Source organism: Hydractinia symbiolongicarpus, chromosome 10 (genome assembly GCF_029227915.1).
Source record: "Hydractinia symbiolongicarpus strain clone_291-10 chromosome 10, HSymV2.1, whole genome shotgun sequence".
NCBI lineage: Eukaryota > Metazoa > Cnidaria > Hydrozoa > Anthoathecata > Hydractiniidae > Hydractinia > Hydractinia symbiolongicarpus.
Window position 1 is genome coordinate 9,065,764 of NC_079884.1, and position 13,156 is coordinate 9,078,919.

Here is a 13,156-nt window from a genome sequence, read left to right on the forward strand (position 1 = left end):
CTTCTTTGTGAAAAACAAAACTTATAGAATGATTATTTATTAATGTGTTTATTATTATTTATTTTATTATTATTTATTTTATTATTATTTGCTTTTTTTATTTACGTATTTACTCTGTCTATATTTTCACTTTACAATCTTAAATTACTTTTTATCTATGCATGTATATTAATAAAAAATATGTGTAAAAAAATATGTATTTTAATTTATTTTTTTCTCCTTGTCCGTTAAACAATATTTTTGAAGAACAGCTCATCGTTATCAGGCGAGCATTTCTCATTTACTGACGCAATTTGCTTGGTCGGTTTTTCTTTGGCGGCGTTTTCAATTGGTTTATTTTGATTCAACATAGCCGCGTTCATATACATTTCACACTCAATCACAAAAGATGTGCAGCTTGGCGTAAACAGAAATAAAGTTAATGCGCAAAAATTAAAAAAAAAATTCGCTATGTTTCAAAACTTTCGGCATGCGATTAAAATTTATTTTTTTGCTAGTTGCACATCAAACTAAAAAAATCTGTATTTTTTGTATTTTCTGATGTTTGTCTAGGGCGTTGTTACTTTACTTTTTTTGGCGTAGCAATTTAGCGCTTAATTATATTCGAAAAACCTATTTATATTAAATATTCTATTTATACGTTGAACTGTTAGATTTCGCGCAAAATTTCCTTCACGATAAAAGGTAATGCACGTTTACGGATGCAAAACAAGGGTCAGGGTTCTGTAAATTTCATGTTCATGCTCGCAGAAAACAAAAATTGATTTATATTTCACATTTATTTTAAAATCATCTTCAAATATTTTTACAAATAATACATAAATCTCTCATATACAAAATAACAAAATAATCTTTTACAAAAAACAAGCAAAAAAACAAAAGTGACGCCAACCTCGACCCAGTCTTCTTAAACAATAAAGAACTCGTAAAATGTTTCAATATGACAAAGTATAAAAAAACTAAAAACATGTGAAGCAACGATAGTGTATAAATCTTGTTTTCAAAAAAAGTTCTCATCCGGAAGCCTTTGTTTTCTGGTGGGAATATTGCTTAATTGTCAATTTATATATGTTTCCATGGAGAAAAATATTTTATGATCTCATTATTCCAAAATAGGGCGGGATCAGTACTACTTCGCCATCTGTTAGACTCAGTGGAATTACACTACGTTGTTAACAAAAAGTACAAAAATAAGAAGAAAAACACGCTAGTACAAAAAACTGCCAAAAAATTAAAAGAATAGCAAATATGAGGCTTCGCGCGAATAAACTTACGCCGTTTTGCTTTTTTATATATAATATATAATATGTATGTATGGAACAAAATCTGTGAAACAAAAAATATAAAGCATAAAAAACCAACTTTGAAGTATCTACAATAAACGCTTCTTTTATAAGCAACGCAAAACTTTGGCTGAGGCTCAAATCTCTCTTTGATATTTTAGTTAATTAATCACATGAGTTGATTTATTTTATGAAGGATTCGAGTCTTGTAAGCGTTGCTTATAAAAAAGCGAGTAAAAAATAAATAAAAGAAGGGGATGTTCTTAAAAACACTGCTTTAATGTTTTTAACCTGTTTAACAAAATAATTTTTTTCTGTTTTTCCAACTCTAAATCTACCAATATTTTTTGTTCTTGTGATTTTAACTCTGATAAGTGTTCCAACGCTTTCTTCAAAATTTGAATTTTTGGCGCTTTATCGTTATTGGCCAACTCTGGTATATTGTCTCTTAAAATGTTAAACCGTAACTTTAGGTCATTTCGTCGTTGTCGCTCGAGCACGTTGTGAGTCGCGCGACTTAATTCAGTTTCTTGAGGTACCTCCAGATCCTCGACTTTATGTTGCGCTCGAATTTTTTCGAACGCCAGTTGGCGATAATAATTCTCCTCGCTTGAGCGCATAGCGGGGTTATTAATGATAAAATCATTTGAAAAATGGCGGGCGTTCATATGGTTTGGTGAATTGATAATGTGATTGGGCGATTGCATTGGTTGATAGGTGTTAGCATAATTGTTGAATGGATAGGACCTTTTAAGGTGGTGGTGTTGTTGCTGTTGTTGTTGTTGTACTTGTTGAGGACTAACCGGTGACAAAATACAATCCGGTGTTTCAAACTGCTGCAAATTCAGCTGTGTTTTGTTGCAGCGGACATCTTGTAAATCGTATCCGGACAGATAAGCTAAAAGAGGTAAAATACAAATTTAATCTTATGTTTTACGACATATCATACTTTGCACGGTAGTTGTGAGAAAAAAACACCAATCATACGCAGGATCATGCAAATGGTGATCTGTTTGACCTGTTGTTTTACTCAAAACACCGGTAACCTAGCATGTTTAACTTTTTTTCCCATAAACACATTAGACGTTTTTTTCAGAGTTTAAATGTATGGCTGGCCACTCCATTTGGTGATTTAGCTAATTAATTGTCAAGTTAAGTGACAACAGCAGATGTTAGAAAATTAAAGATTTTGCTTTTAAAAACTTCTGAATAATTTTAAAGTTTTAAAATATTTTGTTTATAAGCAAAAAAGCGAAGCGAAGCTTCCTTCCGCATCCAGATCACTTTCGTCGTTTCGGAATTCACTCATGTAAGAATAGCGCTTTAGGAATTCTATTTTTCGATTTCCGGATCTTTCGGATCAATCTTTAGTAGTGGCGATTGTTTACTATTTATTTTAAATGTTCACCAAATTTAAAAAAGGAATTACTATTTTGTTTTTGGGCTAAGGCATATAAGTACAAACTTAAAAAATATCAGGTAAAGATTAGCGTGCCGCTATGTATTGGACTAAGTCCCTTGGGAGCACAGTACACGTGTGCTGTCAATTTTTTATAGATAGTATTTATATCAGAATTTTCAAAGAAAAAATTTGACTTGTATTTTAATTAAAGTTGATTAGAAAAACACGTTGTGTATTGGGATGACGTGAAATAAGCGAATCAGCTGAGTTTGTTATGTTAATATTCCTGAGGGATCTAGACAACAAGTTCCGCCCTTCACGCCATTAATATCCTTCTAATTATTTCTTTGCTCAATAGGTCGATCGTTAACACTTTTCTATTGTTCTGCGGTATTTTAGCACCTGTCTTTAAAGCAGCGGCCATTTGTTACTGTGTAGTAACCATATCATAATCTCAAACGACAAATAAACAAAAATTTAAAAAAATATATTTACCTTCATGGTGTCGCTCATCCTCTTGAAACCAATTATTGCCTTCTGGTACAACTTGTAATCCTAATAAAAATTAATTAATAAATATAATGTCAAGGAAAATGTTAAAATATTTTTTTGAAAATTTTTTTTGATAATAAACGTGATACCAAATTATCCATTTAAAAGTTTTAGTCTCCTCGACTTTTTAGCTAACATTGAAATAACGTTTTTTTTATAATATTTTATTAAACTAAACCTTTTCATACAAAAAATTGTGCAAGTAAACATATATTCCAAAAATTAGAAAAATTATGAAAAATAATCACCTGAAGTTTGATGATATTGTTGCTGTTGCACATTTTGCGATGTTTCAAATTGAAACCTGCTTTTATCAGGCGTCATTGGAGGTGTTGGAAGTCCTTGGAGTCGCTTTGACGCTTTCCAGTCATGCGTTGCTGCGATGTTAAAGAAGTCATCATAAAACTTAGCTTCATTTTCTGTATGCTGATGTAAATATGACTGGAAACTTTCCAAATCTAAGGACTGCTCATACATGTTTTTTCGTCGCAGTGGTATACGAAATGAATCTGCACTTGTTAGTGTTAACGGTTGCTGTGATTGTTGTTGTTGAGATCTAAACAAATGAAAGATATTTTAAATATTCTCTTTCAGCAAAATGTACAGCAAAAAGATAGATAAAAATAAGCGTAAACATATTTAAAATTAGAAAAATTACGCGATGCTAAATTATCTTACCGCTGAATTTTAAATTTTTCACTTCACTACTTCCTTGCACAGCGGTAGCAGTTTTTGAATAAAATATCCCACATGACTTCATTCATGAAGACTTAAAAAAGCGTGCTGAATAGAGGTCACGTGATAAAATTTGATTGGCTTATTAAATACTGATCTACGCACTGATTGGCTTAAGGGGCACAATGAATGGAAATCACAGTTTAGAAATTATAAGAAAGAAAAAAAGATTTTGGATTACTTTTGAAAAAGCGACAAATGACGGTTTAATCATACGTCATTGTTGTCGACAATTATTTAAAATCACAAGGGCACGTGTCAGCTGTCCGCACTTTCAAATTTTGCTTTAAAGAACAGTAACCGCACAATAAGGTTGCGTTATTTAATTACTCGATAAATGATTTCAGATCTATGATTGCCAAATAGAAGAAAAAAATAAATTAAACTTTTGCTATGGTCGATTGATTTTTCTAACTTCAAACAATTATCGGCTACTGTACTTTGAATATACACTGAAAGTGTACGATAAAGTCTGGCGCAAATGATAATATCTGTAATTCTTTATCGATAACAATCTAAATTTTATCGATTTGCATTGCAAAACAAACGTGCGTGTTAAACAACTTTGGATTTTGTTTTATTAGGCTGCATATGTGCATGTATTCACAAAAAAACTTACGAAACATCTATTTCAAGTTGGAAAGTAATCTAAAAGTCATCAATTTTTAAAATTTTCAAATAAACCTGGTAATTTTTCGGCTAATAATCTAGCAGACATTGAAGTGTATGGACAAGTTAATGTTATGAGCGATTAATTAACCAATTTCCGCGTAAGAGTGGTTAATGAATATAACTCATTAAAATACCACTTGTTGAAATAGACCATTTCCTTATCATCAAACAAAAGTTATATTTATACATTCCAATGTTATTTTCCCGATCTATTTCGGAATTTTTTTCTTACCAAGTATTAACAATGTTGAGTCTGTTTTAAAACATTTGTTGTTTTTGAGTTATTTCGTTATCGTGTTAAAATTACACGAAATTGTTATCAAGTGACAATGTGGCGCAATGTATGGTGGCTAATTCTAATTGAAAGTTAATCTATTTTTTTTAAAAGAGACTAGCTAAATTGTGCCAAAGCTTTTAACTGCTTTTATATAAGCTCCGTAATACGTCATTATTAGATCATTAATTTGTATACAGCTATATTTTTCCCATCTGTATTGGTGAAGATCTGGCATTGAAGTTGTTTCATTTAAATTTTATCACAAAAATCTAAGGAAAGCACAAACCTCTTTTCCAGACTTCTTCTAAATATAATTACTTTTTGACAGGTGTTAATTTAAAAAACGCTTACTATGCGCCCCATTGTAGTAATTTAACGACATTTATGACGGGCGTAAACATTTTGGAGTCTGGGTACGACTTTACATCACTTGTGTATATTTGAAAAAAATATTTTACTAAAATAGTAAACAAAGTTTATAAATAGCTTAGTTAATTAGATTGTTGTAAAACTTGCCAAATAAAATATGTTTTTTATGAACTTGTGAAAAATACGTTATTACTCATCAATTTTTATTTGGACACGATTATATAACAATGCATTAAAACTAAAAACCTACCCCAATTTAAATAATATGTGTAGAAATCTTCTAATTACCCACCCTCTGAAAACAATGACTTGTGGTTTTTTGTTTCTTTATATATATAAACAAATTGATGTTCAGCTGGTAAACAATAGTCGAATTATAATAGTCATTTAAAAAGAAATATCTCCCCAAATCTAATCATCAATTATTCCATAGCAACCTTGTTATCTATTTTATGCAAGATATTTTCTTCACTCCGTGTGTTAACTTAGTGAAGATTTAACTGTTAATGTCCTTTTGGAAAATTGATGACATGTTAGGGGAAATTATTTTTCCTACATTAAGTTCTGCAAAATTGTACTCGTACGAATCACTAAAGTATTTTGTATCTTTATCGATATAACGTACGCTAATACGTGAAATCCCCTTTTTCTAGATGTTATCAGCAATATTGATAAATACAGTGATATCAACTGAAGTCATTAATTGTACCTCCTCTTATCATTCATTTTGAATAGAGTCTGATAAGTATAGATAATATCCTACGCTTCCGAGTCGACTTATCCGTATTAGAATGTCGGACACGTAAGAACTTGATTATATTAGGAATACTATGACTTAAGATTGAAAAAGAAGTTGATAAAATTGAAGAAGAACTTACATTTCACATTGATAAAACTCCATGTTTGAGAATAAAAACACCTGAACCGAATTTTCAGTCACTGTGTCTGTCACCACCTTTTCAAATCGAATGACTTTGACAAGTGGGGAAATGTCCTTTTGTAAGGGTTAATAAAATATAATATGCAGCTCGTTAAGGATCCATTAATATTAATTGTTGATAGAAATTTCTTTTAATGGAGTAATTAACTCCAAGACGGCATTGTTGGTAGGTAGCTAGAACAGTCAAAGATATAATTCGATAGATACACAACCCACGCTTACGGTCATTAATAAAAGAAATTTATAGCATTTGTTGAAATCATCTAACCATGTCGTTCTTGTTAACTTGTTGCGGTCAACGTCTGTTATGTAACTACTTCGCCTTATATGAAGTAAGACATTGAGAGGTTAAAATAGATTATTCATCACACCATTTTATTAATGTGTGCAACGAACCAATGCAAATAAGCGGTTTGTCTTGTTCGCAACAGAAATAAAAATAGCATCGAACTCGTTTCCTGTTTGTGATAGGAAAGAAGAAATTATACGTGTACTTTTTTGTTTGATGCAAAGGAAATTTTTTGCAGGATGTGTTAATAATGATTTAACAACAGACAAAGTTTGACAATATATTTCCAGTTCCTTTCAACACGTACAGTAACCTTTACTTGCCATTAACCAAATGTCATACACTAACATCAACAGTGTCAAATACCGCTTCAACGCAGAAGAGGTACTTAGATGCACCTTAATAGGTTTTTTAGATTCTTTGGGGGCTTAAACTTGACACTCAAGAAAAACTATTACATAACATTTTCAAGGGTCAGGGTATTTTTTATTACCTGTGGTTAAATTTGATGATATGGAAAACTTCCAAAATGCTAAAATGTCAATTTTAAGTAGAAAATCAGTATTCAAATTTGATGCAGCTAGTTTTGAGAAGCAAATTCAAATGTTGACCACATAACGTGGAGTTATCAAACCCCTTATTAAAATTCGTTTAAGGAGAAAAGCAGGTAGCTTTTGATGGTTACAATGATGGTTACAATAAGGCGACTTTTAGTGTTTGTTATAACTTTAAACACCTAGATACTAAAGTACTTTGAGAAACTTCGTTTCCTCGTTAAACACTCGTTAATTTGTGTGAAGAAAGAGAGAAATCAAAAGAGATTAATAACTCTAATAATTATCGTGACTTGATAAATCACATTCTCTTGTTACACAATACGCTAATCCAGACACATACACACGCCTTGATTTGTTGGTAAAACAAATATGAGTCTCTTTATGACAATTTTTGTCACCTGTTACAACATATGGATATGTTATTTTGTTTGTTTGTTGCTCAACAAGACTCGCAGTGAAAAAAGAAGATATAATTGAAGATAATTATCACCCTTGTGTTCTAGATTACACTCTTTTTTTAAGAATTTTTTCATCTTTATTAAGTTTCCGTATCTAAAGAATTGCAATTTTCCGCTCAAATATGTTGCTAAATTACGCTTAAGTGGCTTTCTTTAAGCTTTAGCAAATTATCAGGGGGAGGTGAAGGATTGTTTATTTATACTTACGCAATGCAATCGACAACATCGAAAAGTTGCATGTATCTGGAATTGCCAGTGGATAAAATACCATAAGTTGAATAATTTATTTTCGCAAGGTAAAAAAAGACTTTCGGGACTAAAAAACATATATTTCGCAAAGATTTTTTTTCACGAATGAACCAATTTAAGTGTTTTTTAAAAAGTAATAATTTTAACTTTTTACCCCTTGCAAGTTATCCTTTAATTAAACTTGCTCATATCACAGAACAAATGAAAATTAAAACAAGAGAAAAAATATTTAAAACAAAATTCGCGACAATTATTCTCAGTAAATATTTTTTAGTGAATTCGCCAAAATTTACTTTCGCGCAGATAATTTTTACGAATATGGTAAGATTCGTACAGTTTGCCAAAAAAAAAATAAAATATATGAACTTGTTGGAGAAAATATGTTATAAAAGGTAGCTACTTCAGTGTTCCATAAGTAATGTATGAAGTCAGTTTGCTTTGATATACGGAAACCATTTAATCTTGTTTCCGATTCCACCGTTCTTTCTTCATTTTTTTAAATAATTGTTAATTTTAACTCATTAAAATAATCGACCGATAAAATTTTCTAATTTTCCTAGAAATTTACCAATTTGTAATTTAAGTATTTGCGAATTTGAATATTCGGAAATTTAAAGTTTTACGGTAGTTATATATATGTAGAAAAAGTATTATGGAAGATTTTTGGTATCCCCATATCTTATCGAGCAATTTCTAATATTGCCATTCCCCTAGTTATCGGCTGCTAAAGAAAGACGTTTTATTCCTTCGCAATCGAATTTGTTTATTCTATATGGACATAAATTTACCATGAAACAACCAAAATTTACCAAAAAATCTAACAAAAATTTAACAAAATCTTACAAAAATTTACCAAAAAGTCTGCAAATGAACATTCTGAAATTTCCGTTTAGGCAAGTTCGTTTCCTCTTTATATTGATAAACACAATTAATGGACATATTAGTAAATGACTTGCTAATTGATGAGACAATAGCTGTCCTTAATTATTGGCTATTATTAACGTTTAAAAGAGAGCGACTTTTATGTTTGTGTATGTTACTTTCCTATCTCGACATATCGTTTGTTACTTCCTGAGAAATGCCATTAAACTGTCTAAATATATCAATATTACCTCGCTCATTTTTAGATTGATTATATTAATACGAGCCTTTTAGTAAGTAAGTAAGGCAAATTTACCTAATTACCATTTAAGGCAAATAAACTGAAAGTACAAAGGAAGTAAAGTGTGATATTTTTTTCTTCCTGGTCATTTTCTGCTTAGATTGGGTTTATAGTTAATACGTCGTTTAAGCTCATTTCAGCGCATTATTCTTTTTATTACTTTCTTTATCTGTTCAAGCAGGACTTACAGCTAGTCTTAGTTATGAGGTCGCAAATTCATGCTATTCAAGCCATAAAAAAATATGCAATCTAAAGGTGAATGTTTTTATTTACTTTCTGATTATTACCTAAAACAAAGAAATTCTGAGTCATTGTTTATACCTTTTTTAAAGCGAAAGTGAATTTTAATGGATGCTTAGTGTGGCATATTTTTTTTTAGAATTGTATTGTGTTATATGAGTTACTTCCTTGCTGATATTTACACTTCCTCATCCCCCGTCTGCACTATTGTATTGCTCATGCTTTACTAAAGTTGACATTGATAATAGTGACGCATTATTGACGCTTTTAAGAACGTTTGCGGAGCTGTGGAACACTATTAGATATTATGCTTCCACAAAAATCAAAAACTTGTTACAAGATGATATCAAAAGCAAGCTTCCTATGCCATATCAACAAAGATGATATCAATTTTTTTTTCTGATAACATAATTATGTTAATTGATATAAACAATTGATTAAAATTGGTCTATCTTGATAAAGAATGCAGTCGTGCGATCTTATACAACTGCGGTAACATAATATATAATATTATTAGTTAATTTTGAGAGCAATTTTGTATTGTTTACATATTTTTTAATTAATTTAATAATAACCAATTTTAGTGCAAAACCCTAAAATCAATGGCATGCAGCGTGGAGAATAATAACAATAGTTATCCACTTTTTAATGACGACTGGTGCTTGCGAAATGGACATGTTGTGCCTAAAAGCACGAAAATTATTTAAGGGGAAAAAAATTCAACTATTATATTCTGATAAACGTTTGTCTAAATATCATAAATCATTTTTATTTAACAAAAATAATTTTATTAGTTATTCACTAAGCAGTTATATAATAAATAAAATGATGCAAAAAAAGTATTTCGTTCCAATATTTGATGTCGCGAAATATTATGCATAAAAAGAGAATGGATTGGGAATAAGGTTGCTTTGTTTGGCGACCAGGTTACATTTAATGGATTTTTAAAAGTAATTGTATCAAATATGATGACAACTAATTGCAATTTGGCAGAATGTAAGCTTATGATAGACCTATCGTTCTTTTAATAGCTTTATATCTAGGAGGGTTTGTTTTAAAAATAACTTTCCTTCTTATAAAGGTTATTTGTTCTTTAATTTCTAAGCATGTCTCAATGACATTTTTTAAACTTTTTAATAAGAACAGTCAGCCTGTGTATCTAAAATACTTTTCAATGATGCACTCTTAAAAACCAGTAAATTTGGCTTCAGCCTGCTGTTGTTTTATCAGATCTTCAGACTGAAATTGTTCTTAGTGTATTTCTATATTTTGAGCATTTTTTATTTATTCGTTTCATAAATTTTTGCGATCTAAATTCTAAGCATATACAAGCTAAATTTTAAAAAACAATCCTGCGAAAATTATTTCTCCTTGTTTGTTGTGTTTTCAATCGGTAAAATTTCAACCTTGTTATTGTTCTTACGACATTTTTATTTTTCATTTATTCCCAACCTTATTGTTCTTATAAAAATCTTCTTATAGAAATGAGTGTAATTTGCCGAATGATATTTCTTCAGCTGAGACAGGAGCGTGACAAATGGGTTTTTAATGGGTTGATTATCAATACCGCGAGAGAAAAATAAGTTTTTGATGTTCTTTTGCTATGGCTATGTTCAACCAACTACCACTACTCAACTGATTTTATTGCCGGATAAATTATCCGTGGTTTGTAGCGACGAATTAACTTTCCACATATGTTGCAATCTTTCAACAAGTATCAGTTGATACTCAGATTTTAATTTGCTTTTTTATTGTTACATTTAAAACGCTATGAGTGATTTTACGATCGAAGACAGGACCGTTAGAAAAAAAAATTAATTGTGCCCAGGCTTGTCTGGTAACAATTCATATCGAAATGTTTCTAAAATTATATTTTTAGATATTTAAAGAATTATATAGTTTACTCCAGAAAACAACATTTGCACAATAGAGACGGTCTTAAAAATACTCCACAACGGAAATAATTAGAGCTCTGACAGGAAAACGTTGCAAGATTGTTGCACACGGTCCTGTCTTTGTGGTAGCTAATCACATGCAGAGAGAAGCAAGCGGCTTATCTGCCCACGTGTCACATGTTCAAGGGGCGATACATCGCGGTTATGCGTCACAAGACTGTCAACATCAGTCGGAGAATTGAGCAACCTACTTTTATCCAGGGGTGTGACCACATTGAGTATGTTCTATATTCCAAGAAAATCAAATTTGTAAAGAAAATTTCCATTTTAGATTAAGGAAAACACAAGGGAATTATTGTGGTCGTTAAGTTTTTCTTGATAGTCAAAAACTTAGGCCAGTCTGAACGTGTCACTGTGAAATGAATTTACACCATTTAAGATTATGGAGGTATAAAAGACTTCTTTTATGCCTTCATGTTAAAATACAGGATATTTGAAAAAAACGTTTTAAAACGTTGAAATAGTAAAATTAGATATAACTTTTTTTTTAATTTTTCTGAATGCATTACACAAGTTAATGTAGTGTTATCTTGCGAAGTCATATAAAAATAATATTTTCATATCTTCTGAACATCTAAGCGAATTTTCAAAACGGGATGGCAAAAAGAGAAAAAAGCCGTGGGATCGAGGTTGCTCAAAATATACAATGCCTTAATAAAATAAGGCATGCTATAGGTTACTATAGCTAGCTAATACAAATAGTTTGAAAATTCAAATTACTGTGTTGTATGTCTTTGTTTGGTATCCGTTACATCGGTTTATTGTGAGATTCAGTGGATTCTTCCACGGGAATTTAGCTACTAAGCGACTTTTGTAGGCTTTCAGGAAGGAAAACGTTCAAAGTTTAGTGTTGCCAACAAAAAAAACATGCAGTCTTACAATTTTAACGGAAATATTGTACTGTACAAGTATATTTATCTGACAAATGATGCAATTTTTAATTTGTTAATATGATCAGCGCAATCTAAGTGATGACATTGAAGGGTTACTCAACTTCACAGTAAGCACCATAAAATGAAATAGAATCATTTTAACCAAATTTTATAATCTAAGTCCTTTTTCCTATATTTTGATTTATTCGTGACCGACATCGGATTTTTTGATATGTGTTTTACTATATTTTCTAAAATTTCGTCAGAACAATAAAATGATGGTGATGCTAGCTACATCGAATGATATTTTTTTTTCGTTAATAAAAGGTCAAGACACTATAGTTTTTCTGATAACTACTAGAAAAGCCACAATGTTTAAAAAAGAATCGTAGAAATAAAAAAAGTAATTGTTACATCATTGAAATTTCTTACATAACACCTTGGTAAGCGAGCAAACCGTAACGAGTGTTGTAACAAGGAAAGAATGAGAGAGATAATTAAAAACATCGTCTCGCATATAATCAAATTTGTATTTGCTCAGTTATTTTTTATTTTTTTTTAATAATTCAAGCAGAAACAGAGAAAATATAAACTTCAGATAAGCAAATAAACTAAGGGTTTTTCATTTTGTCATAAAAAAGAATTTTATTCGTTTAAGATGTGTTGCAAAGTTTGCTTGAATGTATGCCCTTCAAATATTTAGTTTTAATAAGCACATTTATTAGGCGGCCGCATAAATTATGCATAATTAAAACGCGCCAAATAAAATTGAATGTGGGGACATAACTGGAAGCCTTTAGCTACCAATTACAGATGGTTTTTATTAATATCCGTTTGATGTAATTTAATGCAACAATATATTACAATGTTTTGTTTCAACTTTGATTATCCTTTGTTGTCATTAAAAATTCTATTTTATGTCTCGCAATTTTAATTTGCTATATTAGCTAGCCACATTATATAATCGTCTGACTGCGAAATTCCGTAAAAATTTTAAATGAATTTTAAAATTATTTATTCACAAAAAATCCACGTGAATTCGCTCATCGCTATTCGAAGCTACTATCTTTAATTCGCAGACACTCCGCGGGTATCATAGATTTGATTTGGTTAATTGTTCACTATTGTATCTGGTGATTCCATG

General features: G+C 30.5%; 1 protein-coding gene across 1 annotated transcript; it reads right to left on the reverse strand.

Moving 5' to 3' along the window:
• Window positions 1-760: 760 nt before the first annotated feature.
• Window positions 761-4,011, reverse strand: LOC130662297 (basic-leucine zipper transcription factor A-like). Its single transcript, XM_057461119.1, has 4 exons — window positions 3,916-4,011; window positions 3,486-3,793; window positions 3,181-3,240; window positions 761-2,181 (listed from the first exon to the last, which is right to left on the reverse strand). Exons 2-4 carry the CDS (start codon window positions 3,712-3,714, stop codon window positions 1,547-1,549), a joined length of 924 nt encoding a protein of 307 aa, XP_057317102.1. The 5' UTR covers window positions 3,715-3,793; window positions 3,916-4,011; the 3' UTR covers window positions 761-1,546.
• Between the last annotated feature and the right edge of the window lie 9,145 nt (window positions 4,012-13,156).